Source organism: Dromaius novaehollandiae, chromosome 1 (genome assembly GCF_036370855.1).
Source record: "Dromaius novaehollandiae isolate bDroNov1 chromosome 1, bDroNov1.hap1, whole genome shotgun sequence".
Taxonomy (NCBI): domain Eukaryota; kingdom Metazoa; phylum Chordata; class Aves; order Casuariiformes; family Dromaiidae; genus Dromaius; species Dromaius novaehollandiae.
The window spans coordinates 197739686-197753345 of NC_088098.1; the positions used below are offsets into that span (position 1 = coordinate 197739686).

The 13660-nt window shown below is 40.1% G+C and overlaps 1 protein-coding gene across 1 annotated transcript in view; it reads left to right on the plus strand.

Annotated features, from left to right (window-relative positions):
* SPATA13 (spermatogenesis associated 13) overlaps nt 1–13660 on the plus strand; it is a 205004-nt gene that overhangs the window by 20695 nt on the left and 170649 nt on the right. Inside the window, exon 4 of the mRNA XM_026108836.2 lies at nt 6381–6416. Coding sequence (XP_025964621.1) covers nt 6390–6416 — 27 coding nt within the window. The 5' untranslated portion in view covers nt 6381–6389. The remainder of the gene's footprint in view (nt 1–6380; nt 6417–13660) is intronic.

Sequence of the window (13660 nt, forward strand, 5' to 3'; positions counted from 1 at the left end):
GTAATGGAGAAAAAGAATGAAAATGAGAGAAGTAAAGTTTATTCTCACCTGACTATAATATAAGTTTTCTTTCCTCAAAGGTTTTAAGCGCACAGCGTAGAGGTAAGGTAGGCTGATAGGAGCTATTAGTCTTTTATGAAAGAAAACAAAGCTACTTGCGCCATTGGACATTGCCCACGGATGCACGTGGGCACTAACCATCTCAGAAGCAGTCATTTCCGCACTGTCCTGAAACTTGCTTCATCTGCCCACATGCCGTCCTGGAGGGATTTTCTGGGCCATGAAGGCCACTGAGTAGACGCAGGTTAATACACATAGCTTTCATTGCATTAAAGGTTTTTCTTATGTTTAGTTTTGTGTACTCCATGGATGTTCCCTGGCATGGGGGGCTGAGATCTGCTCCACCCATGAAGCTGCTGTAGAGCAAACCATAGAGATATGCTTCCCCATTAGAGATTGCTGGTTCAATCCCTAGTGTTTTGGCTAATTTGAAATAGAAAACTGGCACGTAGTAGACTTTACCTTTGATAGAATTTACGATTAGTTTAACAAAACTACTTTAGATTGACTCAGAGACACCTGTTCAGAGCTTTTACAGGGTTTGAAAAGCTCCACGCACACAGCTTCACCGTAGCAGGCTGCTTGTGGCCCAGGCTCGCAGGGGGTGGTCACCAGATGGATTTGGGTACCCGGGGGGCCACCTTGGGCTGGCTGGCTGCCTGGCTGGGGCCCCTCTGGGGTGCAGCTGTGGGCAGCGAGGCCGGGGCAGGATGAGGAGGGAGCCTTCCTCGCCACGGGGGCAGCTCTGGCCTGTGGGGAGCCACCATGAGTCCTCTGCACCATGGGCACCATGGATCAGTTCCTTGGGAAATATCTCCCTATCTCCACAGAGCACTCGGTGATTTACTGTGCTGGGAAAGTCCTGGTGTGCTTATTTTCACAAATTTATCAGTCGTGGACTGCCTGCTTAGCTTGTTATGCAAACGTGCTCTTTGGCAGGGAACACCAAGGTCGACCAAGGCCATACGAGCAGTTTGATGTGAGTAGATGTGACCAGAGCTCATACGACATTTGCTGCTAGCCCCTGCCCCTTTCCTCCTCAATACTACACATGGCAAAACAGACATTATTTTCAAAAGAAAAATCTATTGAAGCAATGAGAACATGCAGTGTCTCTATCATATTACATATAAATGCCACACTTTACGTCAGTAAAGGAATCTGCAGGACATAATGCAGATAGCCAGGATTACTTGCCTCTAGGAATTTTGCTTTTATAGAAGAGAACTTATAAAGAGGAATGATGCCTTTCGTACTCAGCGCGGCACGTAGGCCTTGTACAACACGAATGTAGGTTGCTATGGTCTGGAGCCAAAGATAGGGCAATCTGTGGGCCTAATCTTGTTAATATTTTAAATGATCCTGCTCAGTTTGTATGGAGAGCACACTTTTAAATAGCATCCTTTAAATCTGTAAGCATTTTTTGTCTGCTCTTCTGTGACTAAAATACTTTTTGTGTCAGAAAAGCTCTCAAGACTCAGTTAAGTTTAAGCTCTTTAAATGCTACTAGAATAAATGCCTGCCTGCTTGGGCCTGGGGCCTGTGAGGGCAGCTTCTGCACTACTGGGGAGATGATAGATCAGCTTTGCTAGAGTGACCCTATCTCTTCCAGCTCATTGGTGGCTGACTATGTATGGTCTGCATAAAAAATCACCTCCTCCTGACTTCAATAAGAGATCCAAATCTGGGATCATTAGATAATACTATGGACAAACTTAGTATAACTCAAAAAGAGCTCTCCTCACACATCTTATTGACTGCATGTGCTTTGAAATCACGTTACTATATGCTAACACTCTGTAGGAGAAGATCATACCTGCCAATAAAGCTTGCCAACATCTCTTTTCTGACCCTTGGATGCATGGATCTTATGTCCCAGGATGTAATACAGTTCATGCAAAGTGCCAAATGAAGACTGTAGAAGCAAAATGAAACACGAACTAAGCAGCAGGATTAATTAACTTCCAATGAAAAGTAGGAACACATACATCACAAAAGCCACAGTTTGATCTCTCAGTCCTGATCCTTTACTGGGAGATGGAAAATGCCTCCAGAAATTAGTCTGGGAACTAAATTTCACAGCTTCACTGGATACTAAAAACCACAGATTCAATGGAAAAATTGGTTGGCATTCAACGTTTTCTCTATACCATATCCTCTCTTAACTGCTCACTGTTCTGTAGGCAATAACTACTGGTTTCTAGTCCCACAATATCTAAAATATTATCACCTCCCTTTCTGCTAACATTTTCCTCCACTCCCTTGGTTGTCCTTTTCTTTGAAAAGGACTGTTCAATTAACTTCAAATCAGAGCAATGATTCACCTTGTCTGCTTAGCTTCAAGATTTAGAGCTGAAGAAGGGTTTATGTGCTCAAAAGCTTGTCATTTTTTCTAGCTCTATCAGTCAAAGTTAACTTTATCTATAAAAATTCTCATGTCCATATCCTTGAATCATCACAGGCTACAGTCACATTGATACTACTGTTATCAACAAGGAAATACGAAGCATCATTGATGATTAGAAAAAAAAGAGAGGAGTGTATGCAGGGTGAGATTACTGAGAAACCACTTCTGTGCTGAGTCTTGTTTCATTAGCTTTATTTTTACATAAAAACAAAGTAGCTTGCATGTGGACCTGATACGGCAGCTAGGAGGTTGTGCAGCAGACAGCATCATGTCTGACTTGTGGTAAAGTAGCCTTAATTATTCAAACTCATGAGTGGCTTAACAAAAACCAATCATTTCTTTCTCTCTTCCCCCTCCTGCCCTCCCTTTGGCTTTACTAGGTCCATTGTTTCTTAACATCTGTTGCTATTAAAGTCTGTCTGTGACTGGCACAGATAAGTTGGGCTGCTGGATCACAGGCAGGGAGCCATAAAGAGGAGATGAAGAGCAGCTCTGCTATTGTCCATTTACTAGAAACGAATTATTGTGATATAAAAAAATAAAAAATGTTCAGCTTTATCGATTGGTAATCTGTATGTTAGCTTTAATCTAGAGAAGATACAGGAACTACAATGAACAGAATAAGTTCTCGTTAAGATCGTGTGTATTTATAATTCCAGATGTTGTATGAAGTTTCCCAAGTCCTTAATGGTTAAGATCTGGTGTTCCTGTCAAAATTATTGAAATCGCAAGTACAAAGTAATAGAGCATCTAAGAGCCTATCCATATCCATTGGGCCTTTTCCTGAACTGAAAAAGGAGAATTGCATTTTGATATATCAGATAATTTTCATGCTATCTCCACTAAAGTTCCAAAGAGTATTCTATATTCTTAGGTTATTTCCTTATTTTTTATTTTGTGAGAAATAAATTAATTTGTTTAGTTTTGAATTAGGGCTGCCAAATGGAAGTAAAAGTCCTGCTGTGGTCCATAAAGGATTATTTTGGTTAGCATGTGTGTTACAGTAAAAGAGAGGTCTGGTTTATAACTAAGCCTTTATTGGTCTAATGGCTACACCTATGCTGGTGAATGAAATGCGCCAAGAGCCACTCACTGGCTGGAGGGCAGACAGTGCAGTTCCGCTTGTATTCTTATAGCTGAGTGTAGATGTAGCCCCTGTGCAAGGTAACCTACAAGTGCAGAACAAAATGATCATCCTGAAGAACTTTTTACTGCCATATAAAAGAAGCAGCAGCAGACAGGGAACTATACAAGGAGCCACTGAAGCACTGTTGGATGGTAAAGCAGGCAGCAGTTTTAGCATGTGTAGGGTTAGGTTCAACTTGGAAACAGAGACATCTGCAGTGTGGGCATCTATATCTGTATGAATCATGCTGAGCCTCCTTTGTTGTGAGCGAAGAGCTATAGACACTTCTTGTTCTTATACAGCAAGGCAACCCCAAGTGACTAGCTGGGCTCCATGGCCCACAGGCTCTTGTTTGCAAACTGACTGCAAATTTCTTCTTTGCCAGAAGCCATTTTATAGGATTAGAGATTAAGTCTGCAAACTCTTTGGATGGAGAAATGTTTTCTTTAAATACAGTTTTAATCAGGAGCAGCAGTCATGACCAGTTCTTACTAGTAAAACAGTGTGTGTATGTAGAAGAACAAGAAAAAGGGTAATGGGATTTTATCTTCACACTCCAAACATTCAATGCAAGCAATGAAAACACAGAATCATAAAAATGTAGGTTAGAAGTGACCTCTGGAGGGACCTCTGTAGTCAAGCTGCTGTTCAAAACAGAGTCAACTTCCAAGTTAGATCAGGTTGCTCAGTGCTTTGTCCAGTCAAGTTTTTAAAAATTTTAAAGGTGGAGATTGCTTGACATTTCTGTGCAATGTGTGCCAATATACGACCATTCTCATGGTGTAATTTTTTTCTGAATACATAATAGGAATTTACCTTGTTGCATCTTGTGGCTTTTGTCCCTTTCACTGTGCGCCTCTGAGAAAAATCTGGCTCTGACTTCTTAGCCCCCTTTCAGTAGTAGAAGACAGAAATTCGATGCCCCTTCACATTCTGTCCTCTCACCCCCTTGTACACAATGTCTCCAGTCCCCGACCATCTGAGTGTCGCCGTTCCGGACACTCCCCAGTTTTTCAACATCTCTATTTACAGAGGAGTCCAAAACTGGACACAGTACTCCAGATGTGGTCTCCAGAGTGATGAGCACAGGTGAATGGTCATGTCTCTTAACCTGCTGTTTTATGCCCATGCTAATGCAGTGCAATATGCAATTAGCCTTCACTGCTGAAATGGTACACTGCACATTTTATGACATAATGCATATTTTGAGACAGTATATAAAACATCTTGCATATCTATGTGTGATAGACCATGAACTGATTTCTTATGTCTCTTTCTCCAGTCATTTCAGAGCAATATTAAAAAAAAAAACAATTCTCAATAACTTAGAGGGATTTAATAGTATTTTTAATATTGTACTGACATACTTTTAAAAACTGATCTTAATATTTTCACGTGTAAACTTTTGAAAGTGTAGGAAGGCTATTAATTTGTTCCTGTGATCAGAAATTCAGATTCAGTGTATTTTAAGCACTTCATAGCCCAGTGAATATGGATTTTTAACAGCAGTTTGGCCAACCTGTTGTGTTCTGCTATAAGATCTTACTTGCTTAAGATGCTTGTTGAATTTTCAGTCAGTTGTTTACCAACAGTGCTTCAAGGTACTACTTTTATTTTTATTGCAATGAATAAAAAATCTAGCAGCATTTCCACCCTTTACTTAAATCAAGTGTTACAGTAGGAGTAGGTCAGGTAGGTTTTCAAAGGCCATTTTTATCAGACAGTTAAAATGTAAGCTTCCTGGGTAGAACAGCTGTGAGGAAAAAATGATAAATGTAAATATTTTATCTGATTTTCTACCTGGGGAAAATGTGGTCATATATATTTGTGTATTAGCATTTATGTATTTTAATAATAAATAGCAACATTTTAATTTATTCTCAGATAGAGCAAAGTGGATGTCAAGGTAATGCACAGCTACGGAATGCTTGATGTTGTTCATTCAGATGTTGTTTAGTCCTTGATATCTCTCCGAGTTGGTTAAATAGCATACTGGAGGTTAAACAGAGAGCAGGTAATGTCATTGTTTTACAGAAATCAACATAACTGGGCCTTTTTTCCTTTTTCCTTTCTTTCCCTACTTCCCATGGACATCAAAAGAGCAAGGCGTCCCATTTGAGTGGATAGTCTTAAGCAGTTGAAAGAATGACTTGGCTAAGGTCACACAATGATGACATCATTATTAAAATTATTAAAAATGGCCTATGAATTTGACATCTTTATTTCTTAAGAAGCTGACCTAACACAATTTGTATCTCAGGTCCAAGAAAGCTTGGGTGCAATAATTGGAGGTTCAGGTGTGTAGCATCTAGTTATTTCAAGACCAAATGTCTGAAACTGATCAAATTTTTTTTTTGTCTATTACTTGCCAACTTAAGCATTCCCATATGGGATCTATTTAGGTGTTGTTATTTGCAAATTTTATTTCCTTTAATTATAAGCCTCATAATCTTCAGCAAAATGCTCCTAAAATGTGAAATAATCTTCCTGGGTAAGTAATAAATATCTGATCTCTTGAGTCTTCTACAATAAACCCTGACAGAGAGAAAAATCCAGCACTGGCAGCAGATGGGATGATAACTCTAATGTATCTCTGCCGTCTCTTTTTTTGTGTGATTAAGTTATATGTTGACATCTTGAATATAAAGTTTTCCATATAAAAAGCTGCTATTAAGGCCATGAAGAAATTTCCAGGGATTAGCAAGTGCTATCTGAGACTTTCTGCATTACTTAATACACTGTCTCCCTATTCCACTGCATTGACTAGTTTCTTTTGTCTCTTTCCAGAGTTTCTCCATGAAAGCCGTCAGCACTCCTGACTTGGTAAGAACAGTCAGTTTTTTCTCATGTGATACTTATCCTATTGATTTTAAGAGAAACACACTTTTACCGAGTTTAGAGATATGCAGGATGTGTCTCGAGCAGTGAATTTGCTCAGTCTTGGCATCATCATTCTTAAGAGCCTTTTCAAAATGTAAATTAGAGACCAAGCCTACAGAAACAGAAATTTTAGAGCACATGCTAATTGCAGAAATCTGAGAAGGTGGCTCTGAATGGGAGGCTGTCAGTCAGGCTTGCATTAATGTGAGCTTTGAGGATTTGTATCGCTAGCTTAGAGTAGCTCAAGAGGAAACATGAATCTTTTCTCTCACAGGGACTGCAGAGCTAACTCCCAAATCTATCCTCTTGCCCCTGAAGCTCTTTTAATTATTGTGATCTTGTTAGCATAACTCAACAACTTTTAAAAATGAATTCTACTCAGATTGGTTAGGCAGGAGGTGAAATGGTGTTTCTTAGGCTGCAAAATTCTGACATTACACAGTGATCTAAATTAACAGAAAGCTATGAGGCAATCCAGTCTTTAGGCTTTTTCAGATGACAGTTTTCCTGAAAGAATTAATTCCTGTAAAAACAAACTAACAAAACAAACCAAAGCAAGAACACCTCACAACCCTTTATAGTCAGTATTTGCTTTATAAGCTGTAGGTTTATAGATATACATATACATAACAAATAATAACTCTTCAGTTAAAAGAAGCTCATAATTTAGGTAGATTAAGTATGTTCAAACAGTCACATTTGTAAAGGTCATTTTTACAGTTCATTAAAAATGGATCAGATATTCAAGCAAATTTGCTGAGAGACATGGTGTTCTAGTCAACACTTGCAATAGTGCTGTCAGAGTATTTGCACTGGCCTTTTAGGAATTATGTAACTAGGAAAAAGATAAACCAGTCTGAGTTAAATCACACAGACAGGAAAAGGCTCAAGCTGAGAAGAAAGTTTGGGGATTCTCCTCTCTTACCCTGTATGGTATAATAAATCTTTCTACTGAATTTCCTTCTTAAGACTGTCTCCTGTAAAGAAGACAAAGAGCACAGTGGTTGGTAGCACAACAGACATCATGTGTTTGGAACGATGACATAAACATAAGCTCTGGGAAACAACAGGACAAAACATTTACTGCTGGAAGAAAGAAGGGGATGTCTCGCATTCTGCAGCTGTACAAAATAGTTTCACTGTCTTGTGCAAGAAGCAAATGTTCCAGGAATGTCTTCACAGCGTTAGGTCCTGCAACAGGAATTCTTTCCTTCAGCAGTTCAGTAACTTTCTTTGTGTAAGAGGGCAGAGTAAGGTCCTCCAAAACTAATTTGGCTAAACAGAAAACCATATGAGTTGTGTCTTTATTGTGCCTAGCCCTGCCTAGGACTTCTGAGTAACAGCATGTGATTTTCCTTCATTGTATCAGTGGTACATGTGAGATTACGTGCCCTGGAGCGACAGCTGTGGAAGGTACTAATGTATGTGGAATTATGCAATAGGAGAGAGATGCATAGGGGAAAGATCTGCCATGCAGAGTAAGTTGGAGCAAATGTTAACAGCAGCACAGTGTATCAGAGGACCTTGCATGTTGCGAGTGTATTTATGCGTTTGCCTTGTGACACTGTCACTGCCAATTGAGCTGCAAAGTGGGGATGAAAATAGCACATGTGCACGTGTATGGTGCAGCTATATTTGGGACATCATCTTTAAGTCAAACTGTGTCCTCCTGCGCCCACCGAAGGTAGTTATGTAACCATTTCAGAGATGGCAAGAGACACAAGACAGTAAATGCTTTCTGATGAGGATAAAAGGTGAATTGAATTGACAGACAGAGCTTTTTCCTGTTCATAGCAACAGTGGAAGAGAAGATCTCTTCACCAGCAGCAGGAGGAATATGTGCAAGGAAAAGAAATTGGGAATTGGGAAGAAACAGATAGCAGAACAAGGAGAAAGATGAAACCCAAGAGAAATTATCTGGGGATGTAATTTAAGCCTGGAGAGATGGCCCAATTTACCCTAGGAAAAATTTTTGCACAGGAAAGAAGCAGCAGCGTGGAAGAAATCTATTTTGAACTGGGTTGAGAAATGAGTGGGAAATTGGAAATAAGATTTAATATGGCCTGCCATGTTGCTTTGTGCATGGGATTATCTGGGTTGCGAATTCTTCCACAATAGACAAGATCTTATACTCAGCAATAAATGCTATCACACCTACATGTTTTCTATCTCCTCATAACAGAGGAGACACTGTGTGCACACCTTTTTTTGACCAAAAGCAGTAACAACTCTTGCACATGATTGACACAACCCTCTTTCCAGGCATTGAACCTCTAGGGAGAGCAGTAAAAGGTAGAGACGATCTGGCTTTTCATTCCAAGTCTTTGTAGTTTATAGGGTAGATTGTTGTGGAGGGTTTTTGTGTAATATACATTCTTGCATGTTCTGAACTCTGCAGCAGTAATGCATTAGGCAATGTGACTAGCAGTTACAGCACGTCGCACGGAATCGACTCTCCAAGGAGAGAACTGTGGCAGTGGAGGGTTTATTTTAGCTTTTTCTAATGACACATACATGTTACTGGTTTGTGTAGAACAGGCCAAGGTTAAAGGAATGTACTGTCCATTGCGGTCTGTGATGCTCTGAATTTCCTGGGAATTTTATCCTTCGATTCATGAACCAAGACCTGACAGCTATTTACTGCAAAAATGAGCTTTTTTCTCCTTGTATAAAATTCTATTGTACTAGAGGACTAAAACCCTTGCTTGCTCCCTCTGAGATTTCTTTTCCATGATCACTGATCACAGCTGGCACTGTTGGCGCTCCAGCGATTATTGGCGCTTCAGTGATTCCAACAAAGCTGTGCCACCCTGGGGATGGGCACTGACCTACCACCAGCATCAGCTGCTCTTGGCTTCTTCTGTGGACTCTAGTACTCTAGTAGTCCCTGGCCTGATGCAGCTACAGGGTTCATATGGGTTCTGGATTTGTCACTCAGGTTTTTTTATTCAGCCTGCAAGTAACAAACACAATTCTCTTTTTGTGATCAAATAGTTCCCAGGGATGTCCAAAGAACCATCGGCCATATTTCTTCCCTGTAAGGAGAGTTACCCCCCTGTAAATATTTAATCAGTTCTCTAGTCACTCGATCACGTTTTTTCTCTTGGTAGTATAATGTATTTTTTGTACATTTTTATTAATATTTTATTTTATCTGTGTACTTACATTATGTCCAAGCTCTAAATATTGTCAGCACCATGAATTCAATGACATTTTTGGATGTTTTCTGGCCTGCCCATCCTTATCATACTTACACATTAATGGATGAGGTAAGTCACGCTGAAGGTGTCTTCTGTAAACTTCTGATAGTTCTTTGATGGTCTACAGATATCTTGCTCATTAGTCCATTACCCTGTTGCTTATCAGTTAACAGTCTCAAGCAGTTCAGTTGTACATCTTTGATAATTCTGAATATCAGCTTCCTGTACTTTGGGCCTACATGGCAGCCAGCAGCTGTAAACCACAGTCTTCATCCCTGAGCGAGACCAAGTCACACAGGGTCCTAAAGACATCTGATTGGTGTTCCCTGGGAAGTGAGGGTGCCTCACTGTGTTGCAGTTCCTGATCCCTGACCCCACACTGGCCCTGCTGTGCATCATTCAGAACCTGTCTAAGGGTTAGCATTAGAATTGTGCTGTAAGTTGATAAACCAGCCAGTAAAACAGAGAGTTCTGTGTCATCTAAATAATAGAGATATTTATAGCCATATTTTTTATCAGTTCACCAAGATATTGCAAGAAAATGTTGAACAAGACGCTACTGAGAATGCCTTCTGGGAAACTCCACAAAGAAGTCATTCAGTGGAGGTGGAAGCTCATCACTGCTCTGTTGAAAGTTCCAGACAAATGTTGTGTTTTCACTGATGCCTCAGTGGGATGAAAGGCAGCTATTTCATAGCTGACAATATTGAATGATGCAGAGAGGTCCCAGAAGACAGATATGAATGTTTGCCTTCTATTTTTGATAGAAGGAGACTGCAACTGTTTTAGTTCCACTGATGGGCAGTTGTCATCTTTTTGGCTTGAAACTCAAATGCACCAGGTCTAGAATATTAGCTTCAATTGGGTGAGTTTGTAGATAGCCTTTAATTATTCTCCATGTGAACCTTCCCAAAGATGAAAGGGCTGATGATAACCTGCAGTTGTTTAAAGGGGGTGTACTGAGGTGGCTTATCTTAGCTTATTTTGTGCATGCAGAAGAAAAATGAAAGTTCCTCTCTGAACCAGGCATTGACTCTTTGAATCAGAAAGAGTATCATTTGCTTAAACTTCTCTTTCACAAGCCAGGAAAAGCATGGATCACAGTACCAAGTCTAGCAGAAGAAAGTCACTTTAAAGATTTTAGGACTTCTTGATGAGTGATTTCTGGAAATACAGATTGTTGATTATCTGGCTGCCCAGATTGTTTTGGAGGATGTGTGTGTGGTTTTTTTTTAATATGCATCACCTCTTCAGTAGAACTGAATAATTCTTTTTTTGGTACCCTGTTTTGCTGCAGGCTCTGGGTACTTATGATCGATACTAAGCACTCTACAGAGCAGCTTAGAACATAATTCATCAGCTTTAGTAAAATTCAGGAGGTATTTGCCATGTACTCACTAATTCTTCACAGCCTGTCAAATAGTCCAATCCAAATTAAATTATCATTTCAAAAAAACTCAGCCCTTATAAAACATTTAAAACATTATAAGGGTAACAAACTAGATAAAAGTGATTGCATTTATTGCTTGGTTAGAGGACTCTAGAACACTTAATTGTTTTCAGCTGGAAAATATGTTCTAAAGGACCCTTTTCCATCAATGACAGTGGAAATAGGGACGTTAGAGCTGAAAAGATTAAACCCTCTTCCAAAGAAGTAGAAATTACTTGCTCATATGAGAGTTAAAATTTCTGGTGGTTGTAGCTCAGCTGATATAACGTAAATATGCTTTGACATCCTAATTTTCCATAAGGTCAGACTCATCACTCTAACACATATATTGTCATTTACTTAAACTCAGTTCAGCTGCTAGTGGCATTACTAACCATCTAAGAACATTACGCCAGACGTCTTGTTTCAGACTAGAGATGTTCTGACACACAGGTTTGCTCTCACATAAACTATGGAGGGAAGGAATATAGCCTTGCAGGCAAGGAACTAAACTGAAGCATTGAAGGTCTGGGTTCAACTCCTGTAGTTGCTACAAGGTTCCGCTATGACCGCAGGCAAGCTGTTCTGTCCAAAGGCACAAGTCTACACCTTACAGTCCTTTGATACCCACTGGGGCTCTTTACCTTTAGTAACATGACTGCATAGTTCATGGATCTTCTCTTAGATGTATGTAAAAAGGAGTCTTTCTGCTCAGTCAGTAGAAACTCATGGCTTTGGCTTAATCTTCCCAGGACCTAAGCAGTAAAGCATTGTAAAGGAAACAATCCTGACCTTTATAGGGGTTTCAGACAGGAGTGTTCTGTCCGTCTGGAAGCACAGAGCTGCAAAGTGGCTTATTTTGGATCATTTACCAGGTCAGCAACAGAGCGAGGGCTAGAACTCTACTCTGTGATGCCTGTTTTTACCAAACTCATTTTAACAGCCTTTCAGTTAATGCATCCCTTGTTCCTCCCTCTTTCATCTGAATAGTCATGTAGACATTTCGTTTTGATCTAGTTTACTGTTTTTGTATGTCTTTCTTAAATGGAACTTTGCTTATTGCAGCTATCCACTGATGGGCAATTAGTAGGCACACAAATAAATACAGTATAGTGAAAAAGAGCCTAGGTGACTTTATGGTAAGAAATCAAAATTCACAAATATAGCAGGATTCTTTGGAGTCAAATGTACAGAAAAGAGTGATTTGATTGATGCAGTATACTTGATTTTCAGATATTTTTTGTCATGCTGGGCTAGCAAAATGGCTGTATGAGAAAAAATTAGTTCAACTGGTACTCTCCAGGCTGCACAAGAAAAAGCAGAGTTGGGGGTATGATAGGAACCTATGCAGTTATGAACATTACGAGGAAGTGGGATAGACACCATGATACAAACGTAAGGAAACATCCAATAAGACTACCAGGTATCAAAGTAAAAAGCAAACAGAAAAAGTATTTTATTATACAGTCCCATAATTAAATTATAGAACTAGTCATCACATCAAGTCTGTAGAAGCCACAAAGATAAATGGCTTTAGAAAGTAAGAAGACAAAGTCATAGAAAGAAGGTCTATCAGATATTACTAAGCACATACATACTCATACAACTTTGGCTTTGGAAGTCCCTAAGCAAAGACTGCTGAAGGCTAGAGAGATCTATAAGAGAGCCATGGCAAGCTTGCCCTCATCTTCACTTTCTCCTAAGTCCCCAGCAGTATCCACCCTAGGAGGCCAGGGGCCTGGCTAGATCGACCTTGAGTCTTAACCTCCATGGCTGTTCCTGTGCTGTTATGGTGAGTGAAGTATGCCTTGATTCATGCTGCCATTCATGCCCTGTGTGTGGTTTTGTTTAAATTTTTGTATTACTGAAATGCTGTTGGAGACAAGCAAGATTTCACCTGCTTTGTGGAAGTACAGTCTCTATGGAATGTGCCTCTGATTGCTCCCCAAGGCTTCATATCCTACTCTTACATGCTTTACAATTAATAGTTGGATAATAGCCAACTGAAAAGGTACACAGTAAGCATTGTGTCTAGCCTGACAGGCTCTTCCCACAGCTACGGCCCTACTCTTATGTATGTGGGAACCTGCCACGTTTTCCCCTTTCTCTACCTGTTCCACCTTTGAGGCTCTCGCTTACAGCCACAGAGTTCTTCATTGCCCAGAGAAGCCATTTCTGACTAGCATGAGGCACCCTGACTGCAAGCTACTTCCTCCAAAACCTCTATCAAAGCATATTTCTTCCAGAGTCCTGGAGGTAGAAGCCTCGCACATGACATTCAGGAAGGGAGAACGTCCTTCCTAGCACACAACCATCCTCTGCCTCTCCCATGGTCGCATTCACTATTAATTTATTGCAAGCTTCTCTCACTCAGGGTTACGCCCTCTGCTTTCTTGCCTAATGCGGAGCATCTTTTGGGCCTGTAGTGAATAATTGCTAAAGCTGAATTTGTTCATGTGGCTGACGATTATCAGCAGTCAATCCGAAACTGATTTTTCCCCAGTATACTGAGTAAGCTTCTGACCAAACATTAGCATCAAGCTAAAAATAATCAGTTT